The sequence below is a fragment of the Mustela erminea genome, chromosome 1 (assembly GCF_009829155.1).
Source record: "Mustela erminea isolate mMusErm1 chromosome 1, mMusErm1.Pri, whole genome shotgun sequence".
Classification (NCBI taxonomy): domain Eukaryota; kingdom Metazoa; phylum Chordata; class Mammalia; order Carnivora; family Mustelidae; genus Mustela; species Mustela erminea.
In genome coordinates, this window is record NC_045614.1 from 173838522 (window position 1) to 173862752 (window position 24231).

The following is a 24231-nucleotide window of genomic DNA, read 5'->3' on the forward strand; positions in this document are numbered from 1 at the left end:
ATATACAATACGCAAGATTTTCTAATATACAAAATTAGCATATCTACTTAAGATGTTAAGAAGGACAATAATACACTTTTCTTCAATGTTATTTTATATATTCCCAGAAAAAACTAAAGGGATGAAACAGAAGTAAGGCAGATTCTTAATCTTTGTTAAATGAGAGTGATTGTCACTTGACATTCCAGTTTGGAAATTTTATTTAATTTTATTTTTAAGATTTTATTTATTTATTTGAGAGAGAGAGAGAGTGCACACAGGAGCAGGGGACATGGGGATGGGTAAGAGGGGGCAGAGGGAGAAGAGGACTCCCCTCTGAGCAGGAAGCGCAACCTGGACTTGATCCCAGGACCCCTAGATCATGACCTGAGCCGAAGGCAGACACTCAACCAACTGAGGCATCCAGGAACGCTTTTAGTTTGAAAAATTTAAAGCAACACTTTAGAAAACCCACTAGCTTTATATAATAATTTTTAACTCAAGATTTTAAAAAACCTTTATATTTATGAGTCTTATAATGTCCTTGAGAATTCTATAGACTTAGATATTACCAACTACCCTTAGATATGAAAGATTAAAATGATTTGTTCAGTGACCCAACATTTCTAATAACCCATTTTTTTTTCTTTTCCTAACACTTTACCTGATTGATTGAGCTATTTTTTTAAAGTAGCATTTCTCAAGGACACTTATTTTCCTGATTGGTAATAGTGCTTTTGCTGATTTGTTTTTAAAAAGCAGATGTCTTCTACCTTCTGTATTTTGTTTTTGTTTAACATTTGGAGATATATTTAATTGTTTTGAATTCAGTTTTAAAGTTTTCCAAGAAAACTTCTTTCTTATGATTTATAGTCCTTTTTTTCTATATTTATGAAAAAGTATTAAAAGGCTGCTATAATATCATTATTAATAGTAATGTGTTGATAGAAATTAATATAAGATAGAATACACATATAAGGAAATAATATTTTTATTTGATAAAAGTTTAAGAGAAATTAACAAATTAACTGATTTATAAAACCAAAAACTATATTTTCAACTTCCAAACAGATTATAAGAATATGCCCAATATTTGAGATTTCTCTTAATGTGAAAGATACATAGGATGAACTTGAATTACTTGATCTCTGAAAAGATTCTAAGCTTTCTCTGATATTCAAACCTAATATTTAGAGGTACATAGTAATTCATTTGAGTCACCACTGAAGGTCAAAACATAACCCATTTTCTCTTGAATCAAAAGATGTTTACAATAGTATGTTTTCTGCAGTAAAGTCTTTTGTGGTTGCTGCTAATTACATGTTTTTAACTTCAAAGTCTTTAAAAGGAGTGCAGGTACAAGTAGACCTAATGTTTCTTAGGTGAAAGAGTTCAGGAAAGTCTCCAGGCTTGGAAAAATGTGTATATATATAAAATACCAGTAGTATCTTCATTATGGATTTTTAACTTCAGCTGAATACAGAGCATCCTATCTTACTATATTACTGAATCAAGTCAAAAAATTATATACACTACACAAATGATGCCATAGGGAATGTGTAGCACTAATATTTTTAATTAAAAGACAAAACGATAATCCACATGATGCTGTAGCTAAGCATTTGATGATCTCCAATTATATTAGCAGTAACATTTTCATTTGATAACTAAATAACTGGGTAATTAAAAACATGTAATTAAAGCAAAGTCATATCCTAATTTATGAAGTCAATGAAAACAAAGAACATAGTAAAACTCTATTGAAAAAGTTACTATACCATCATAATGAGATATATTTTTACCAATATACCTTACAAGGAAAACAAAGGTTAAACTTTGCCTGATGCTCCCTTGTTAAGATATTCTAGAAGAGCATGTGATAAAATAAGTCCTGATTCATAAACACAATACAGAATGTTTTTTCCCCCATGAGTTTTTTGCCAGTCCTGTTATTGTGAATGGCAAAAGGTGAAAGATAACATTGGAAAACAGTGAAGAATCACTATACAAACTTGTAAAGATTAAGGCCAGACTCTTAATTTATTACTCAGTAACAATTAATTACAGGGCACAGGTATAATTTTTGCTATCTGCATTGTTACCACTTTTCTCACTAGATGAAAGTGGGCAGAATCATTCAGATGTAGTCCAATTGGAGCCCAGTATGAAGGGTGGTGTGGATCAAGGCACCATGGTTCTTGAGAGAGGAAAAGTCCTGAACGTACATAAGCAATCATGAAGAAAGGAATTGATCCAAGCAGAGCCTTTCTGTCAGAGTTCAAGGACCATAGCAGTTGTATTTGCCTTGTGAACTTGATTAAAAACAAAGAAGTCCAGTCAGCCAAAACAAAAAAAAACAAAAATAAAAGCAAAAACAAAAAACTCAAACCCCCAAACCAGCATATGACACAATCATACCCATGAACACAGGTACTTTTCAGTCATCTCTTTAAAAATAAACTCTTCTTGTATTTATGAAGCACTATGAATAGTATCAGCAATACTTTTCCTCTTTCTTTGTTGCTGACACCAATTAACTCTCCAGTCTATGAACAGAGATTGAAATGTCACAGTCACTTTTAGAGTGATACAGACCTCTTCCTTTTTCTGGCAAAATCCTCTGCATGAATGATGTTGGAGAGAACCTTAGTGAGGTGACTATCTGATGTCTCTGTACTGCTCCCAAAGTCATAGTTCTTCACGCAAGGGCACAAGCAGTGCACGATGGCCCGGCGGATGTAGCTGTCAAAGATATAGTAAATGAAAGGGTTGATGCAGCTGTTGGCAAATGCCAGAGGCCCACTCACCTCCATGCCCAGCTGGAGAAAAGCTGATGAAAAGTAGACTTCTTGCTGCAACCCAGAGACAATGGCCAGGAGCTTGAAAGTATTGAAGGGCAGCCAGGAGAAGACAAAGGCTGCCACAACAATAAAGATGATCTTTATGGATTTCCGCAGCTTTCTGTTATGTTTCCCCGCCTGTTGGTAATGCGCACACAGCTTCCTTGTTATGCAACAGTAGCAGGTGACAATGCTCACCAAAGGGACGAAGAAGGTAAAAATTAAGGCCACCAGGGCCCAAGTCAGTTTCGTGGATGTAGCCCTCTTCTCTGCACAGTATGGCTTACCATCAATCAGGGTGAGTTCCCTGGACAGAAGAGTAGGCAAACCCAACAGGCAGGAGATAAACCAGACGCTGGCACAGACTCCATAGGCACAGTCTCTCCTTCTGAATTTCCTGGATATGGCTGGGCACACGATGGCCAGGTAGCGGTCAACACTCATGCAGGTGAGCAAGAAGACACTGCAGTGCATGTTGACTGAGATCATGTAGGAGCTGCCTTTGCACAGGAAGGAGCCTGTCCTCCACAGTCCTAAAGAAGCTTCTTTATCCACCCAGAGAGGCAATGTGACAAGAAAAATGAAGTCAGACACGGCCAGGTTGATGATGAAGATGTCGATCAGTCTTCGGCTGCCCCGTTTGAAATGCAAGGCGCTCATGAGGATGAGGTTCCCCAATGCTCCAGTCAGGAACACAGCTGTGTAAAAGACTGGAAGGAAGATCGATGTATAAGGAACATGGGAGTGGGTGTCCTCAAGATCAGGATTTTTGCTGGTAGCGTAGAAATAATCCAAATAAACTGAGGTTGCTTCTGGGTCCATTGCTAAAGATTGGCTGGCTGCCAAATCTGGTATTTCTTCATCTAGGAAGTTTTTGTATACATTTTCAAAATCACAGGTGGCTTCTTTTATCTACTGGCTGCCTCTTCCCCAGCACCCGCACCACCCCACCCCTTAAAAGATCTTGGGACAAGCATAAAAACAGAGATGAAAAAAATGCAGTTTCTACCAATCCTCAGAAAGGGCCTACAAGGAACACCACCCTGATTGGTGTTTGTGGTTGTGGTTTTCTTTATTTGCATTTGCCCTGGAGACTGGGGTGCTTTTTGACTTTTGTCTTGAAGATATTGTTTTTTTCCTCTAAATCCAGATATTAAAAAAACACATTAGCTGTTTTTCCCCTACCTACTTTAAACATATCCTTCGCTTTTCTGACACTGACAATCCTTTTGATCTAACTGTTACACATACAAGATACTTTCTTTTAGATTTTTGACGGTGACAAAGATCCTCCTTTTAATTACGTCGAAGCGAGGAAAATAGTCTTTCACTGCAGAAAGAGTGAATTAATAATTCCCTTAATCATATACATCCACATCTGCAGCAAACATAATGATTCCAATTAGGGTATGGGATTCTTTACACTTATTTGGCTCTTTTGGATCATGCATAATTAATACTGTTTTGTTCAATAAGTTTAAAAAGTCCTCCAGAAACTGGGAATATGTCTTGTGCTGTTGTTGTTATAACATGTAAAAATTTTAACACAGTACCTTACACATCATAGGTGCTTTGGAAATGCTAGTTTATTTGAATTAATTAGGAAAACTCTGGGTTTCATGGTCCAGTATAACTAGCAAGTATGTATTCCTTTGGTTCAACTGTAGGCATTTTTGTTAGTTATGTAGCTGATAGGCACAGGTTTAAAAATTGCAATTTTTACACTCTTATCTGCTATTGTAATTTAACCAATGAAGTTCCTTTTATTAGATTTAAAATCCTTGATTAGGAGACTTGCTCTCTACTAATCTTCAAATAATAACCCTTCAGCAGACTCTAGGTCCCCTCTGATCTTCTCTTCTTCACACCTCGTAGCAGTGATTTTTTAGCTCTTGAACTATGACTTTTTTTAAAAGTACCTTCACACATCAGTGAGCTTCACATTGGGGATTACTGACCTAGCAAGAGACAGACCTCTAGTAAGTGACATTATAAAGGAGTTGCTGGTACAGGGATGATAAAAGAAAGATTTGGGGTTCCTTCAAAACACTTGAGAAACAGGCTAACATCAGAAGGATCCTATCCTATTTTTCTCTCATGTATTCCTTTTTCTACATGGAAAACTATGGTGAAATATAAATTCTTTTTTTTTTTTTTTAAAGATTTTATTTATTTATTTGACAGAGAGAAATCACAAGTAGATGGAGAGGCAGGCAGAGAGAGAGAGGGAAGCAGGCTCCCTGCTGAGCAGAGAGCCCGATGCGGGCCTTGATCCCAGGACCCTGAGATCATGACCTGAGCCGAAGGCAGCGGCTTAACCCACTGAGCCACCCAGGCGCCCTGAAATATAAATTCTGAAACTGACTCCATTCACTTACAATTTTTACTGGCCAATGTAGCTCAAGGCTCTTTCCTTTTCTCTTTCCCTCCACCTCATTTTATTGCCAAATTTCCAGTTTCAGGTTGATATTACTATTGCATAGAAAAATGTATGCCAGTGGCTAAAAACACCATTGATAAGCATGTAAGTCCTTTCTACTGAATTTTTATTTATCCCATAATTAATATATTGAAAAGAGTGATTTTGCTCTTTTTCCTGATGTGTTCTAATGTTACCCCAGTCTCAGATGTGTGAGTGTGTGTAGGGCAGGGAAGGATGAGGGCTCCCCTGATCTGGGGGCAGTCCCAGAAAGTCACTTGGAATTTGATTTATGACTTGGCTCTGCCTCCTTTTGTGTCCCTGCCAGCTCTGTGTTGTTCAGGGGGGCGTATCCTTCTCTAAGTATAGGCTGCAGATGAGAGAAACTAATTAATGCTTTGACATTTCTGGGATAGAAATCTTTCCCACTGAGTAAGCCTTACATATTTAATAGAATAAATTCATTTTGTCAAATAGTTTGAAGTAGGACAATATTTACTTGACAAGGATTGATGGGGTAAACATAGAATATTGAAACACTACATCTATATATGTCTCTCTATATCTATATCTATTTTTCTCATGTCTCCAGAATTCCGCAAAAATGTGTTATAAAATGGAAAAAAGTTTACGCTCATACTCTGGAGGAAAACGTCTGGCCTATATTTATTCTGTCAGCCTTAAATTTTCTTTCAGCATTCAAAAGTTGGTTTGGTGTAAACTATCTCAAATAAATCTGACTTCTTCACTAAGTTTGAAGCAGCTGTAGGCCAAATGTTTTGCTTTATCATAAATACAGTTACTTTGGAATATGATAGTTAATGGTAGAATGTTGCAATGCGAGAGTATCTACCATGTATCAAAACTATCCTGGGACCCAACTCGGAAAACAGATTAAGTGTTTTAGGCAAAAACGGAACAAATAGCATAGTCCTGGGCTTTTAATAACTCCGAGTGCAAAGCCATTATAAGACAGAACCCACAATAAAAGCCAACTAGATAAAGTAGGGGAAGTCATCGTTCTAAATAAGCTTAGTGCAACGGTCATTTTAGAATTTAGAATTTTTGTTTTTTGAAATAAACATGAGGATACTAACAACAAATAACCAAATAGACAAGACCAAAACTCAGAAACAACACTGGATATTATAAGCCTATGAAAAGGCAGCAAGAACAAGGTGATGATTAAAAAAAAAAAAAAAGAGTTAAAAAAAAAGAGTAAGATGTAAATATTAATAACTGAATGACAACACACATGCTCACTTTTAATAATTGTTTTTCCAGAAAAAAATGCTTAACCTTCCTTATTTTACATACAAGTACATAGATATACTTTATATTCAACTTTACATATTATGTTTTCCATCCCTGGCAGGAATAATTGCTTCCACCTTTGTGTTCTTTAAGAACTTTTACAATACTGCTTATTAAGTTCTTATTACCTCATTTCACATGGTTAATTGTTTTGATGTCTGACCTCCTAAGCTGATCATGAGCCCCTTGAAGGGAGAGACCATCCATTATCTCTGCATTGTTTCTAGAATAGGAATAACCAACTGAAGTGTTTTTTGGATTCTCAAAGCCACTGTTTTGAACTAGTGGATGCCAGGCCACATTTCCCCCATTAGAATCACCAGGGCTGACTCCCAAATTGCAGCTTTCTGAACCCTGTCTCAGATCTACTGAGTCAGAATCATTTGGCGTGGACTCCAACACATTATATTTAATAAGCCTCCAAGGTGATTCTTACACTAAAGTTTAGAATCAGTGCTCTAATTTATATATCTTAACCAACTTTATATGTTATGCTTCATTATTATTTTGGCTTTTCTTCAAATAACCTCTAAATTTGAACTTCTAGTGGGAGGGATGGGGTAATCGGGTGATGGGCATTAAGGGGGGTACATGATCGGATGAGCACTGGGTGTTATATGTGACTGATGAGTTATTGAACTCTATATATGACATGAATGATGTATTATATAGTGGCTAATTGAATATAAATAAAAAATGAACTTTTTTTTAAAAGATTTTATTTATTTATTTGACACAAAGAGAGAGACATCACAAGTAGGCAGAGAGGCAGGCAGAAGGGGGGGGGGGGAAGCAGGCTTCTTGCTGAGCAGAGAGCCCGATGCGGGGCTCGATCCCAGGACCCCGAGATCATGACTCAAGCCGAAGGCAGAGGCTTAACCCTCTGAGCCACCCAGGTGCCCCTAAACATGAACTTCTTAGCAGTTTTCCAGTCTGGTTCTCACAAAATTTTCAGAATTAACTTAGACTTCTGGGCCCTCCCTGTTTTGCATTTCAATTCCTGAGATACATGCAGAATTGGGTCAAGTGTTGAAGATGGGGAAAGAGCAAGGTGTTCACTGAGATACCTGCTCAAGGGAATATATTATCTGTCACACGGCCTTTAGTGGTTACTTGCAGACTGTGCTTCACAAGTCAGCTAAAGGTTTTGTGTGAGTACAGCCAACCATAACTGGCATTATTGCATATTACTTCTGCTTTTCCCCACATATTAGGTAGGGATTAATCAGATTATAGAGCAAAGAGCATAGCAGAAAGAAATCTCTATGCATACGTTCTACTGATTTGTTCCTGAATAAGTGACAACGATTATGAAGCAAAGTATTTGTTTTTCCTTGATCTTATTGGTCAGAGTGATCATACATTCGTTTGAAACATTCTCTTGTCCATTTCTTACTTGAGTATCATAAAGGGTATAAGCATTTAAACAGACCAGTTTAAGAGATCTGTTTATCTTCTAAGAGTCTGATTTTTTTATTTGGAGTCTCTTAGTGAGTGTTGTGTAATATAAAGTAATATATCATGCCAGACTAAATGGCATGTATTTGCTGTTATCAGGGTCTTCCCCCACTTCACTTATTAGATTATTTCCTTTGGTCCCCTACACTGACATAAACAAAAGTGCTGTTCCTATTTTAGGCACATACACTTTAGGCTTCTTTGTAACAGTTGATTTAATCTGGATTTAGGTTGTGCATCACAAAAAGTGTGCTTATTTACATTGGTGTTCCCCGTATCCAGCACAATGTCTGGCATATGACAGACTGCCAATTAATATTTGTAGATCTGGATTGAATTATGCTTGAATCTTGAGTTATTTCCAATGGTTTCTTTTCACAAAATTCCTAGACAGCTTCCATTTTCCATGATTCGTGTTTATCATTGGAACAGCAAAGGCCGGGTTGCTGTATCTATTCTAGTCAGAAGCATAGAGACTTCCTTGTTTTCCTTATCCATCTGCATTTCCCACTCTCTCTGTCTTTTCGTACATTGTCTAGACTGGAAGTATAGAATACGTGAATCTTCTAGTGAAACTTAAACATGTGGCTCTATGACAACCCCATTTTGGAGTTACGTTATTCTTCTTCTGGAATTATGAATCAGAAAATTTTAGAGTTGCAAGTGATATTACTGATCATCCAGTATATCCATTTTATGAATGAGAACACTGGGACTCAGAAAGAGTCACTTGCTAAAGACTCACATTGATGATATTAAAATAGAGGATGATTTAAACTTCTCACGTACAATTGGTCCATTCACTGTCCTTCAGAAGCATGAACATCTAAACAACTATAGTTCACTACTCTGTGCAGAATTTGACAGGAATTGCTAAAAGGAAAGCCATTCTAGATGCACTTTTCTATCTGCCTTTTCTTTAATTTCGCCATTGTCCTAAAGTGAATCGGCACAAGGAAATTCAAAGATTGAGACATTTCCTGAGGAAGGCTGTTGATTGGAACCCACAGCTTGCATATATTTCTATTTTTCTTTTTGCATTCCAAAGTTTATAAGGAAACAACCAGGATAAAATTGTAGGAGAAAGACATAATGTAGATATATCTTTCTTAAGATAATTTTCAGTTTCTAAAAAAGGTGTGATTAAAAATAATATTTAAGTATATAAGGGAATTTGTTATTGAAGGGAATTCTCACACAAGGAGTCATCACATAAACACGTAACACAAGTTACAATACCTGCATATCTAGATTTTCAGTTATTGGACTTAACACCTTCCTGGTGAAACTAGAACCATAATTAACAAATTAAGCCAGAGATCTAGTTCAAGTTTATTTTTAAATCTAAATTTCATAATCCGTACTTGGTTGCACTAAATCATCCTTAACACTTGTGAAAATGTGTCAGGCCAGCTATTGTTTCCCGAGGAGCAGAGTAAGGAAAGGAAGCAGAATTTAACTCCATTAATTTTGTTTTAAAGATTTTATTTATTTTTTTGACAGAGACAGATCACAAGTAGGCAGAGAGGCAGGCAGAGAGAGAGGGGGAAGCAGGCTCCCTACCAAACAGAGTGCCCAATGTGGGGCTCGATCCCAGGACCCTGAGATCATGACCTGAGCCGAAGGCAGAGGCTTTAACCCACTGAGCCACCCAGGTGCCCCTAAACCCATTAATTTTTAAGGATTTTGCTCACACAACAAGCAAGCACCCAAAATAAAAAACATGCAAAATGCAGAGATAAATGAGAAGTGCTACTGGTGTCATGAGGTAGTTCACGCCCTCTGTGCTAAGTGGGCAAGACTGTCACAACCTCAAACACACAGACACGGCCAAGTCCATGCTAAATTGTAAGTGAAATATGTCTTGTGTGTTTTCTATGCATTATGCAGACTTGATGCATGCCAAGCGGCATCCTCCTTTACAGGTTTCCCGAGAAACACCGACCTCCTGAATCAAGAAGATGTAAGTATCCTCTGAACCCAGCCTGGGAATCTGGTTGTTGCAAGTCTTTCCTGGTCAACTGCAGTTAGTCCAGAGGTTCGATAACCTGCTGAAGAGAGCAGGACACCTACCTCTATAAATGGCTTACTTCCAGCTTGTAGGGGAATCAGAGGCTTTTAGATGCTGTTTATAGTGACCCTAGCCAAACATTATCGATATTCAACAGATATTTGCAAATACTAAAGTGTAATGATTATTTAATATATGCCACAGGCCTGGGCTGGACATTTTATATGCATTTTTTTCATTTAATCCTCACTGTGGTCAATTGGAATAGGGAATATTTTCGAGAAAAGAAATCCGACATTTAAGAGATTAACTAAGTTGTCCAATGTAACAAAACTAGTCAGTGCACCCTATTTAATCTTGATAAGTCAGTTATTCACTCTGTCCTCAGCTTCCTTGACTATGAATTAAGGTGTCCTCGTCTTCTTCCTCTTTCAGACTTCCCTTTTACCTGGGTTTATTTACCATGTGACTTCATCACAGAGGTAGTTCTGGAGGTAGGGGATTTCTAAAGAAGGCCAATGGATAAAGATTATTTCCTGCTGCATGAATGAATTTAGGAGTCAAACTGCGCATTAATAATGTGTAATTATTATATATTATAATATGTAACTATTGTATCAGTAAATTTAATAATTTGCCTGTTATTTCCACCAATTTCTCTAGTTGGTGCCTGGCAAAGTTCTCCTTTGATCAGGTATTCTACATGAAAATCCAGGCATATATGAATATGTATTTGGCTATTACTTTATTTTATTTATGCACCGGATATGAATATCCGTTTGCCAACTGAGGCAAAAGACATAGAACTACAGAAAAACAGATACCATGCCTTCAAACTGTCAGAGTGGTAAAAACTTAATATCAACTTTGAGCTAAATTCCAAGACATTTGGGGATGGCATAGAGTTTGAGAGCTTTTCTAGTCATTGAGCTAGCGGTCTCTGTAGGTCTCTGTTGAGAAACCTATCATTTACTGGTCCTAGGCTATGTTCATGCATCCACACGTGTGCAAAGACGTCTCTGTTTTCTACCAATGAATTTCTGTGTGATACTTGAAGGCTTAGAGTCATTCTGTTACTGCTGTGAACACATGGCCATCTGTGGATTCTGAGGCTGTCAGTGACCTTATCTGCTCAAGGCCATGTTCCCCAAATTCAGTCTTTTCCATACTATATAAATGATTTTTTAAATTCATGCTTTTTGACATGTCTTGTAGCCTCAGTATTATTATAATTTAATAGGTTAACTAACTGAAATTGATTTTAAAATGAAACTTTAAGCACAATAAATAGAAAATTAGTATCACTTGCCGAAAAAAAAAAAAAAGCCACTAACAAAAATTATATGAAACCCAAACACTGTCATTACATTCTACATGGATACCGTCCAGTCACATCCTTCTTAGTCTAAACTTAAGCAATAAACCCAGAAAGACTATCTGCTTCAATGGAAGTGAGGTTCTGAGAGGAAATAAATAGGTTGATATCTCAAAAGTATACTCACATTGTTGTTGACGTGTTTAGAGGTAGGGTGTGTGACAGGAAAGCACAGGACTGGAAAACCTGTTATATAAGTCACAATCAATGACTAGCCGGGACCAGAAACAGGTCGTCTTACTTTAAGGACCTTTGTTCCTTCCTTCATAGTACATAGGATTCCATCAGCCCACAAATCCCTTTGGCGCAGCACCTCCTTTCGCTCCGGAGTCGAACTACACCCCCCACAATGCACTGCGCGCGGCGCCAGAAATGCGGTCCGCCGCCTCCCGCAGCTTTCCTTCTGTCCCTCCTACAACTCCCACAAGCCCCCACGGCCCCGGGCCTAGGCCCGGCCTCGGGTGGAGGCGGAGGCGGAGGCGCGGGAGTTATGGAGGGGGCGGGATCTGCAGGGAAGTGCGTCAGAGAAGGCGCGGGGAGAGTAGGGTGCTGTGGTCTGAGCTTGAGGGTGAAGCTGGCGGAGCAGGAGGATGGGCGGTGAGTGAGCGGGGTCGGCGTCGCTGGGCGGGGGTCGCGTAGCGGTTAGACGTTTCCAGCAGTTTGAAGAGGGGCTCCTCCTGGGGAGGAGCCGGGGCCAGGGCCGGCAGGTTCTGAGCCGCCTCGCTGCGGCGGGGTTTTCCCTTCGGCTGAGTGGTCTGGGGAGGGGCCTGGTTGGGTACCTGGGGCCCCTGGCCTGGGCGGCGCAGGACTGCAGGGCCCTTGCCCCAGCTTGCCTGGAACTGCCCCGGCCCGGTAGTAGCGCCCTGCGAGGTGACAGCGCCAGTTGTCCGGCCTGGCAAACAGCCACTCGGGGACCGGGACCTTTAAAGGTCATTTGAGAGCACCAGGTTGAAAGAGGATTAGAAAAACAAGAATACAAAACCAACTTCTGGAGTTATTGTTAATCCCTGTAATTGCCCTATCTCTTCTGTGTCACACTTCCTGTCTTCCAAACTCAGCAACCCCAGTTTGCGAGCCTGTTTTCGTGCGCCTTTGTAAGGTGTTTGGTGCGGTCACGGTGTATACTTGCAGTATTTGACTCAGCTTGATCCGCCTTGAGTCATTTTACTGCGGCCATTTACTACGGCCGTTGAGCCCTGTCCACGCCTTGGGAGTGTTCATATTTTGCCAAATTCAGTTTTCTTTCTGGCCGAGGAGAAGTCATTTAGTTTGCAGATAAGAAGATTCAGAAGTGTAAGGAATGGGGAGAGTAGATAGGAGTGGAGAATTTGGCGGCGCAGGGGAGTTTTCCTTAGCTTCGATGGATCCTAGGAGCAGATTGCTATCTAGCATTATTATATGTTACTGTTCTCTTTGCTCTTCTGCTCACCCGAACAACCCTTCTGTCTGGGTTAACAAACATAACTCTGCCTTCCAAATAGCTGCTGACTCTTAACCTTGTTTTTAGAAGGTTTTCCTCCTCAGTGGAATCTGGGAGGAGCCAATTTTCTCTGCTTGCTTTTCCTGTGCCCTTTCACACTCAAACCCAGAACACTTAATGCTCTGAAGCAATATAAATTCAGTCTGTAATTAAAAATATATGTATGGTACACGGCTGACTCTGAGCATGTCTATTGTTTGTATCTGTAATGTGTATGTCCATTTCAGTGTTGTCTGTTTTAGTGTGCAGGTGATAGACTAGAGAACAAGACCTCTGTCTCCGTAGCATCCTGGGTATGTGAGCATTCAATAAGTACTTTCATGATAATGAGTTTTATTTTGAATTTAATTAAGAACATGCTTGCCTTTACTTATTTTTATTCTTTAATGATTATACATTACATTAAGGGTCACGGGGTGGGGAACAGGATAAAGGGTGATTTTGAGATAATTCCTTTCAAAATATTTCCTGTATGTCCTTGAAGTCTAACTTTCTTCTTTCTCCAACTTTTAAACAGAGCAGTCTGAATGCCAGAATGGATAACCGTTTTGCTACAGCATTTGTAATTGCTTGTGTGCTTAGCCTCATTTCCACCATCTACATGGCAGCCTCAATTGGCACAGACTTCTGGTATGAATATCGAAGTCCAGTTCAAGAAAACTCCAGTGATTTGAACAAAAGCATCTGGGCCGACTTCGCTAGTGATGAGGCAGATGAAAAGACTTATAATGATGCACTTTTCCGATTTAATGGCACAATGGGATTGTGGAGACGGTGTATCACTATACCTCAAAACACATACTGGTATAGCCCACCAGAAAGGACAGGTATTTCTCTTATTTTAACTTTTGTCTACTTTACCTATTCAATAATAAAGTGATGTGATGATAACCCAATTATGTATAAGCAGGTTTGTGGGTTTTTTCCTCTCTGAAGAAATAAATCTGTGTGTCTCTTCTCTCTCTACCACTTTCTTTGCCCAACTTCTATGAATTACTATGATACTCAATACCGGTTGGATAAGTAACTGTCCTTATCTTGAGAAAGCCATTTTGAATCTTTGTACTTACTCAGTAAAATTCTTTTTATAAATCTCACATATGTCATGAGGAAATAATTGGGAAAGCACATTGGAAGACTTTAAATATTTGGTAACTGGTAAAAGAGTTAGTATCCAAAACAGATTAACACATATGACTTGATAGTCTTTTCCTGTGTTAGCTGTGTTTTGGTAGTTATTATCATTTGCCCTGTAAATCTTAGAGGATATAATTTGACCAACTCTACATTCAAATCTGTGCGTATTTGAGTCTGTTTTATAACAATCTTGACAAGAGTTTGTAGGTTAAAAATATGCATTACAGAAATAAAAAAAAATATAAGAAATTGTCTGATTTATTTTGCAAGCATTCTTAACATTAAAAAGTTTTAATTTCCAGATATTAAAATGGAAACTTTAGAGCTCTAAGGAACAACTTAGAATTTGTTTCTATTTATGACTACTTCTGTTGACCACTTAGTGGGAAGCACTGTATTCAGATCACAGCACAACAATTATTATACATCAAAAGGACAATTGTTATGATAATATAATGGAAAAAAGAAAGTAGGTGGGGGAGTGAGGTTGGGGGGACTGGTTGAAATTAATTGTAAAGTGTTCATTTCTACTTATGAGCATAGGAGCACTTGATGTTTGAATCTTACCAATCATTTATTAAATGCCTCCATATTCCATATAGTACATTAGGGAAGAATATAAATATCTTTGGTCCTGGGGAGCTAACATTCTAATAAGGGGTGTAGGCAGTAAGCTGAAGAAATAAGTATAATGATAGAAACAATAGTTAATTATATAGTATGTTAGAAGATGTTGCATTGTATGAGAAAATGCAACAAAATAAAGGGATATGGAATGTGTAGGGAAGGGGATATTGATAGGCATGAGTTACGATGTTCAATAGTATAGGCAGGATAGGCTTCAACAAGATGTCACTTGAGTAAAGACTATGTAGGTGAAGGAGTTAGCTATATGGAAAACTTCAGGGGGAATCTTAAAAAAGTTGGAAGAAACAACAACTGCAAGGGCCTCATGATGGGAACATTCCTGAAATAGTCAAAGACCAGCAAGGAAGCCACTGGGCTGGAATGGAGGTGGGGGAGAGGGAGAGTTGAGAATGCTGTCAGAAATTACTCTGGGAGTAGGGCAAACTTTGCAGGATTCTGTAGGCATGATGAAGGCTTCCGGTTTTTGCTCTCAATGTGGTGGAGTATTGAGTTTTGAGCAGGAGAAATGATCTGGTCACCTAGACAGATGTATTGAAAACAGGCAGTAAACAAAAGTGGAAGCCAGGAAGCTATTGCACTAATTCTTAGAAGAGATGACTGTGACTTACACCATGGTGGTAGCACTAAGCAGTGGTTGGATTTTAGATGGGTTTTGAAGGTAGATCCACTAGAATTTCCTGGTGGGATGCATGTAGGCAACAATGACTAGAGTTTCTGGTCTGAGGAACTAGAAGGATGGAATTATCATTACCTGAGATGGGAAGATATCTGGGGGGTAGATTTGGCAGAGACAGTCAAAGTTCCTATTTATTTAAGTCTTTGTCTTCTCCTTCTTCCCTAGTCTTCTTGCATATCTGTTCTCATTCATTTTACCGCTCCAACTTTTTTTTTTTCTTCCCTTCCTTGTGTCCGTGTCTTAAGCCTGCTGCTGAGAACCAATGGCATTCATTGGGCATCCATGAATCCTGTGTGTCACTCAAGGCCAAAGAGGTTGCTGTCCTCTGGGAACATCCTTTTATATCACTTTTTATTTCAGAGAATAATTACTGAAAGGGATTTTTGTTAAATGTTTATAATTAAAACAACAAGCAGTCATTGTTATTCATGTTGCAGAGTCATTTGATGTCACAAAATGCATGAGTTTCACGCTAAATGAGCAGTTCATGGAGAAATATGTTGATCCTGGAAACCACAATAGTGGGATTGATCTACTTCGGACCTGTGAGTACACTGATCTCAGCAGTACAGTTGGGGGAAGAAGGAAATAAATTTTCCATTCATTGATCTCCATTATTGGAACAAGATGTGTCCATACATTGCATCAGTTTGGAATAAGATCTCTAGTGATATCCCAGTGAACTCTGTTCTGTTGATAACATATTTTAAAGTTAGATACATACTTACCAAATTGGAAGTATGAATATATTGGATGACAGAATCTAGACCTCCGCAAAAGATGTTATTAGTTGGTCCTTTTAAAGAGTAAATTTAATAGGGCTAAATAATAAATTCCTGTATTTGAGATAAGCATTTCAGTTACTTGGGTTCAGATAGGGATCTGTGAAAAAGTTGACTACAAGCTCTATATGAGTCAAGGGTCAGGACTACCAAAAATGTTAATCCAGTCTTAGGCTGTAGTAACAGAAATATAGATATCAAAAACAAATGAAAGTATTTATTGGGAGCATTCTGTTCTTTGACAGACGACCTAGAAAATACAGCCTTCATATTTGGACCTGATATTCAGGCTGTAGAGACTTCCTGGAGCTTGTGCATAGAATGACCATGTCATGAGGGGAAGCATTGAATAAATATGGCAAGTAGACTTGACCCTGGAATAATGTAGGGGTTAGAGCACTGACCCCTTCAAATAGTCGAAAATCCATACATAACTTTTGACTTCTCCAGAACATAACTACTAACAGCCTCCAGTTGATCAGAAGTCTTACCAATAACATAGAACGGTCAACTGAGACATATTTTGTAATATATATATATATATTATATGCTATATTATTACATAAAGTAAGCTAGAGAAAAGAGAATGTTACCAAGAAAGTCATAAGGAAGAGAAAATACATTTACAGTCCTGTTCTATTAGAAATTTGCATGTATGTCAGCCTGTATAGTTAAACTGTGTTATTCAAGGTATTCAGTTTTGTATTGCAGATATATAAGAAGAAGTTTATTACTAAATGTGTTTGAAGGGAAGTTGGAGAAAAGACTTTTATGTAGTTCCAAAAAGTAAAATGAGCCCTAGAAGGTCAAATTTGGTTTAGAGTTGATATTAAGATATTACTAATAATTAAAATAGTGTAAAAATGGAAGTCATGTCAAGTCCATCAGCTTTCCTCTCCTGTTGAGGGAAATTATGATAATTAAAGCTGCCATTTATTGAATGCTGAGATCCTCTGCTCTGTGCTTTATGTATATTATTTCAACAGGTCTTTTATAACCACCATTCATTTACTTCTTAATCCTGCCATGAGATCCTAGAAGGATGTAGATTCATTTATATGTGGAACCAGAAGGTTTTGCTTCAAATGCTGGCTCTACTGATTACTATGTTACCCTGTACAAGTTATTTATACCTCTTGCTTCTGTTCCCTCATTTATAAAATGGAGATCATAATAGTACATCCTTCATAGGGATTTTGGGAGGATTAATACACAAAGCATCAGTGCCTGATACAGTGAGCCCTCAGTAACTGCTAACTGTTAGTGTCCGTTTGCTTTTATCAGGTAGCATCTTTTTGAACAAAGTGCTTTAAAGAAGAATCCCCAATATTAAAGTATTCCTTTCTCACTTTTTAAAAAAAGATTTTAAAATTTATTTTAGAGAGATTGGGAAGGAGAGAGCATGAGTGGGGGGAGGGGCAGAGGGAGAAAGAATTTTAGGCAGACTCCTCAGTGAGCTTTGAGCCCAAGACTGGGCTCTTTCTCAGGACCCTGAGATCACCACCTGCTCAGAAACCAAGAGTGGTATGCTCAACCAGTAGTGCCATCCAGGGGTCCCTCCTTTCTCACTTTTTGAGAAAAGGTCTAATAAGTACATGAAAGAAATTGCCATTGTGAAAAACTGTCTGAAATTGTGGTAACATATCTTTTTTTCTCTTTTTCAAAATCAGATCTTTGGCGTTGCCAGTTCCTTTTACCTTTTGTTAGTCTAGGTTTGATGTGCTTTGGGGCTGTGATTGGACTTTGTGCTTGCATTTGCCGGAGTTTGTACCCCACCATTGCCACAGGCATTCTCCATCTCCTGGCAGGTGAGTCTTGTCATTATACAAACCTTTTATCTTCTTCCTGTTCTCATAGAGACAGAGTCATAATTCTTAAACATTCACATATTGTTGCCCTGTCATGTTGCCTGAAAAGCTCTTACGAGGCTCTTACCTAGTTATGTTTTGTTTTCCTCCAAGGTCTCTGTACGCTGGGCTCAGTGAGTTGTTATGTCGCTGGAATTAAGCTACTCCACCAGAAGCTAGAGCGACCTGAGAATGTGTCTGGTGAATTTGGATGGTCCTTCTGCCTGGCTTGCGTCTCAGCTCCCTTACAGTTCATGGCTTCTGCTCTCTTCATCTGGGCTGCTCATACCAACCGGAAAGAGTACACCTTAATGAAGGCATATCGTGTGGCATGAGTGGGAAGCTGCCTGCTTTGCAATTGCCATTTTATTTTTCAATATTAATATTCTCCTTGTCTCCCCCCCCATTGTTTTTAATTTATTTTTTTTCTTTGTGGATATACCATTTTATCCTGAAAATCCATTCTATTTATTCACACAGACAGTTGTTTCTTAATACCACTAAAATTTATATGGATTATTCCGAATGAGTCCATCTTTTAAACAAACTAATCTAGGTTCAGAGTCCAGACAGCAAGAAATGGGTAGACACTTGCCACACATTTGTGAAAGAAAACTGATAGTGGGAAATTGACCCAGACACATCTACTGAAGTCTTTTAGATTTCTCAGTAAATATCTGTTGAACTGGAAACTCTTCAGTGTCTCTGAGAAAACTCTCATCGTTGTCAGAACTTAGGGTCACTTTGCCATTGTAGATAGCCTGTCAGCCAGAGCATTAATGCTATTTTCAAAGATTTTAAGCTATATAAAATGAGATTATCTAAGATCCTTATCCCCAAATACGGGCATACAGCTTTATTCAAGGTGAAGTACGGCAGCTGTTTAACTAAACTGTGTCTGTCTGCAAGAAAGGAAGTGAAAAATATAGTGTTTACTGGAAATTTTAATTTCGTAACTACAAGAATTCCAATTCAGCCAGACAAGAGGATTAACCTCATTTTACTTTACCTTTTTTTGTATTTTTTTTTTTTTTTTTAAGCTTCCTTAATGTCAGTAGGATTTTCGGTACAACCAAACCATTTTGGATTTTTGCTCCTTGCCTCCTCACACATCAGGCTTATTAAGAGTGCTTTCTTTCTAACACGACTTTGGGGTCACAGAGTAATATTTTCCAACTCCTTTCTATTTATTCCAGCTCAGTACCATGAAGAAGGTTCCACCGTAATGACCCCCCGGAGCTAGGAAAACTACCACAAGACCTAAAGCTTTGGCTGGTCATTAACTTCCAACTATGGTCTTTATTTCTTGTGGTGAAATGATGTGCCTTTCCTTGCCTAAATCCCTTCCTGGTGTGTATCAACATTATTTAACATCTCCTAATTCAGTCATTTTTTTATAAATATGTCTATAAACATTGAACTTTAAAAAAATCTTATTTACTTATTCCATTACTGTAGCACTTGACAGATTTTAAAAAATGTAACTTAGTAATTTCTTACAGTATCCTAAATCTGTCTTTTTTAAAAAATAAAAAAATGAGAAGAAACTCAATTGTGTATCATGTCTGAGTTGATTTAAATCTCAATATTTCAGGATAAAGAAGTACAGGATTCTGAATGAGGATCTCTGTTTCTTTGGAAAATGCCTTTTTCTGGTATCTCTGTTTTATCTTCCAAAAAATATGGGAACTCCTTGCCCTCATTAGAAAATAAGAGCTTCTTTATCCATTATGTTTCAGAGTTTTAAAAACATGTTTTTAGAGTAGTTTTATGATCCTATGTGTCCTATTTAATGTGGCTAGATTTTTTTAAAAGTCATATAATGGCTATTAGTGTTTGTGTTCTATAGCACAGAAATAATCAAGTCTGCTTCTGACTTACAGCAGAGCCAGTATTACTCTGTAGCTGATAACTGCCTATGCAGTTGCTGCTTACTCACTTTTCTACCTCTTCCTCACTCCTCACGTTTCGTTGCCTTTCAGCACATTTTGTGGAAGGTAGAAAAGCTAAGTAAACATACAAAGCTTTTGGGCACAACGTTTTAAAATTATTGACCAACATGACATTTTTGTATTGGGAGATACTTATTTTGGACAACGTCCCCTCTTGTCACCCCAAGTTGTCTGTGACTGTCAGTCCAACACCAGTCTTTAATATGTACTGTGGAAACTCAAGTTACTATGCGACTTTGAGTTCCAGCCTCACTGGTAGTATCCTGAAGCATGGGAAGCCGGCATCATAAGCCCTGGTGTTACCTATGTGTTGTGGTTGATATTTCAAGCACAGCTGAGGTGGTCTTTTGTGAAGACTTTTTTCTTTCGAACACATAGAGCTGTGTTATTTCATTTGATGTGAAAATTAGTTTTTCAGCTGTCTCTTGTGTCTGTTCAGGTGGAACCATATGAAATTGGTGATATTTGACCATTTTGACAAGTATAGTTTTGTTCATCTCTTTTCACCGAATCTTTGAAAGCCACCCCCAAAGTTAAAACTCAGTTTTCAGAACATGAGTTTTATGGCAATTTAAGAATCATGTTTTAAAATCTTAATTTCATGGTTCCTAATCTCATCAAGTGATGTGAATAAATCTCTTTTAATCCTTTTTGGCAAAAGATTCATTTCAAAAATTTTTAGAGATAGCCATAAAGACAGTAAAAGTTAACACAATAAAATGGGAATAATCCTTTCAAAAATTTTTAGAGATAGCCATAAAAACAGTAAAAGTTGACACAATAAAATGGGAATAATCCTAGAAGAATTTATTTGTTTAGTTAACACTGCACCTACTATCTATGTCATGATACTCTAGGGTCTCAGTAACTTAATAATGAAGTAATAGTAATGTGTTAATACTTGCCTGCTTAAAGTACTTCTGTGTTTTTGTGTTGGGGTGGAGGGGAGGGAAAAAGTTGGTAAGTTACTTAAAGATGGACTGATGTAGTCACACCAGTGACTTCAGCCTTTCTGCCCCTCTCAGTCTTCTAGACTTCTGTTCTTGTTTCTCTTCATGCAGCTTGTGTTGTCATTGGTATATTCAGGAGCAACTTGGGACTCCCATGTTCCCATAACCTCTCACGGCCTCTTCCTTCACAATCCTTAGGCTTAAGGCTTATCTTCATAGACTGTGCTGTCTGGTTTACTTATTCTCAGTCTCAAGATACTAAGGATGGCTGTTCAAAACTACTCGGCTGATTCTGTTTAAAAAGTTATGCTTTTTGACTTTAGCTGCTTGACAGTTGTTGATTTATTATTACTCCCTACCACACATTCTCCAAATCTCTACAAAAGTTAGTTGTTGGAAACCCTTACTCTTCTTCCTCAATTTACATAGAGGAAGTTTTATGTTCTTTTTAATGAGGAAATACTGGAATGAACTCTTTCAGTTTCTGCAGTCATTTTTGCTCCTCCCTAAAAAAGAAGGAATATATTATGACTGGAGATATTGCTAGGATCATGGCATCCGCAAAAAGCAGCACAGTGTGTGATGGTTAAGTATCTAGCTCAGAAGACATTCTGGAATACTAAATTTGTAATCCCAGGTCTGTCACTTAGCCTTTCCAAGCCCCACTTTCCCCATCTGTGAAATGCTATGATTATCATACCTGCCTCATACAGTTGCAATGAGGATTATGTAAATTGCTGAGCATAAAGTACTTAGTACTCAGAAAGTGCTAGTTATGACAGGCTGCATGAAGAGGGGATGAGGTTACCAAGCCTATAGAGCAGAGCTTCTCAGCCTAGGCTGCATGCTGGAATTGCCTGGAAAACTTTAAAAAATATTTGCGCCCCAGACATTTTGTGATTTACTCAGTCTGAGGTGTGTCCAGGTCACTGATTTTTTTTAAACCTTTCAAAGTGATTCCAGTGGGTAACTATGTTTGGAAGCTATATTTGAAACTTCGTTTAGAAGCAAGAAATAGGATTCCCTGTCTCCTAGGCAGATTGTCAGAAACTGACAGTGGGCTTTGTCAAATAAACAGACCTGGTAGGGTGCCTGCTTTCTAGAAGCCATTTCTTTCCTGTACTTTCCAACACTCTCTTCTGGTAACTAATTGGCTTTTGGAGACAGGCACCAATCCATCCCACCAGCGCTGGATGGAGATGTGTATGAAGAATGTGCCTGCAGACCCAATATACTCCTGTGGCTTGTCCTAAGGTTCAGATTTGGCAAGAAGTATAGTTTTGGCTATACTTTTGTTTTGGCTTCAATTCCAAAATATTTTCTTTAATCTGGTACTTTCAAGGACTCTGTACTTTGGAGTGGCTAGGTCTCAATAAATAAAGTGAATACTCTGACCCCTGTCTGCTTATCAATTCATTGCATTCCTGCTGTTTTATTTAGAATCACACAGGACAGGGGCATGAGTTACTGACATCAACCTCTTCACAAGTCAGAAGTACTTGAGAATGGACATAGAAAATGAGGAAAAAATAGTATCTGCCTTAACAGGTTACTGTGGCAGTTAAATAGATCCTGAAAGGTAAGAGCTTAATAAAGGGTAGGCCTTTGTTTCTGGAGGCCAACACAGCATGTGGGGAGGAGGCAGCCTTTGCCTGGCCTCTTTGGTCAGGCTGTATGCACGGGAGTTGGAACTGCTCTGGCTTGTCCTCTGACTGCCATAGTGCTATATTAGTGGGGAGAGTCTGGTTTCCAGTTTAAGGTTCAGAACAGTTCATTACATGGACTTTTTAGCCATCCTTGCATCTCAAAGTGGAAGAATTTTTAAAGCTTCTGTTTGTATCTTTTGTCTCAAACGAGACACCACTTAATGTGGGATCTTTGGTTTTTCAATGATTTTGCTAAGCGTCAGTTGGTGATTTAAGATTAGCTGCCTCAAAAATCTGTCTTTATCTTGTTTAAATCCACATCCATTGAGGGAACAGGAAGAAATTGGATTTCTGTGGCTTATTCTCAGACTCCTAAAATCAACTACCACCTGCAATGCAATTTGATTCAGATGGTTCATTTTAAGAGCTAAGCATAGCGGGGCACCTGGGTGGCTCAGTGGGTTAAGCCTCTGCCTTTGGCTCAGGTCATGATTTCAGGGTCCTGGGATCGAGCCCCACATTGGGCTCTCTGCTTGGCAGGGAGCCTGCTTTCTCCTCTCTCTCTCTCTGCCTGCCTATCTGCCTACTTGTGATCTCTCTCTGTCAAATAAATAAATAAATTCTTAAAAAAAAAAAAAAAAGCTAAGCATGGCAACAGATTTCAGGAACACACACCATAGGTCCAATCTCTGGGTATTATTCATGAGTACTTACAATAAATTGTAGAGTGGGACTTTTCTTGTTGTCCCGAACTTAAAGGAGCATGTAAGGTCATGTAAGACAAGAAATTAACCAAAAAGATTCTAGAAAGGCTTCAAACAATTAGGGCTATAAACCCCTTCTAGGACTTATTTAGAGGTAGCAGAACCAATTTTATTATCCTAACTCTGCAACTATCACCCCAGGCAGTGCTCCTCCTTCCTCCACACTTGAAATAAGAAGATGATGGGAAGGAAAAAAGGGAAGAAGAGGCCTGGGTCATTAAGTTGAGGATATTGTGGCCTCTCCTCTCCTCCCCCACAGCAGGGAGGTAGGGACTTCCTCCGGGACACCATTCTAGACGAACAAGTCCAGCTACCCTCTGGTTCATTCAAGACTTTCACATCCACAGAACTGCCTTAGATTTAGACAAATCTACTGAGAATCCCAGCTCTTTTTTTTTTTTACTGCTTGAGAATCTGCCAATTCTTTTTTACATCTCAGTGGGATAAAAATGTCCATCTTCATGTTTGTTGTGAGGGTTAAATAGTATCTGCAAATCACTTAGCATGGTGTCCAGCACATCTCTGGATTTCAAGAAATGGTAACCATAATTAATCTGCAGATGATTTCAGATCCCCAGTCTTACCTTCTCTCCAAAGCTCTAGGTCTAAGCTTTCTAACTGCCTTTAAGACAGCTCCATTTGAATATTTTCATGATTCCTAAAACTTAATATGTCCAGATTAAACTCATCTTTCTTCTCATAATTTCCCCTGTTCCCATTATCTTTATGTTTCTTCCATCACCTAGATTTTCAATGCTGACAACATCTTCAGCTCTTGTTTCTGTGCCTTATAAATCCAGTTGGCTATCAAGGCTTTTTGACTCTACTCCCATAAGGTCTATCTCACTAAAACCCACCTGTCACCCTGGTTCAGGCTCTTGGATGACAGTAACTTCTCTGCTCATGTCCTCACTGCCAGCTCTCTCCTATAATCCATTTTACACACCCTGCCA

At 38.5% G+C, this 24231-nt stretch overlaps 2 protein-coding genes across 7 annotated transcripts; one reads left to right on the top strand and one right to left on the bottom strand.

Moving 5' to 3' along the window:
• Nucleotides 1–2000: 2000 nt before the first annotated feature.
• On the bottom strand, nt 2001–11742 carry GPR15 (G protein-coupled receptor 15). 2 transcript variants are annotated; one of them, XM_032351363.1, is made up of 2 exons: nt 11524–11742; nt 2001–3529 (listed from the first exon to the last, which is right to left on the bottom strand). In XM_032351363.1, the coding sequence occupies exon 2, from the start codon at nt 3477–3479 to the stop codon at nt 2559–2561; it is 921 nt and encodes a 306-aa protein (XP_032207254.1). In that variant the 5' UTR covers nt 3480–3529; nt 11524–11742; the 3' UTR covers nt 2001–2558. The 2 variants fall into 2 exon arrangements, with proteins under 2 accessions (XP_032207254.1, XP_032207246.1); XM_032351355.1 differs by having other exon boundaries at nt 2001–3682.
• A 67-nt stretch (nt 11743–11809) lies between these two features.
• CLDND1 (claudin domain containing 1) lies at nt 11810–19518 on the top strand. 5 transcript variants are annotated; one of them, XM_032351377.1, is made up of 6 exons: nt 11810–11993; nt 13119–13169; nt 13394–13703; nt 15754–15882; nt 17790–17927; nt 18081–19518. In XM_032351377.1, exons 3-6 carry the CDS (start codon nt 13412–13414, stop codon nt 18299–18301), a joined length of 780 nt encoding a protein of 259 aa, XP_032207268.1. In that variant the 5' UTR covers nt 11810–11993; nt 13119–13169; nt 13394–13411; the 3' UTR covers nt 18302–19518. The 5 variants fall into 5 exon arrangements, with proteins under 5 accessions (XP_032207268.1, XP_032207285.1, XP_032207275.1 ...); XM_032351384.1 differs by having other exon boundaries at nt 11815–11993; nt 15775–15882; XM_032351409.1 differs by having other exon boundaries at nt 11879–11993; nt 13104–13169.
• Nucleotides 19519–24231: the final 4713 nt, after the last annotated feature.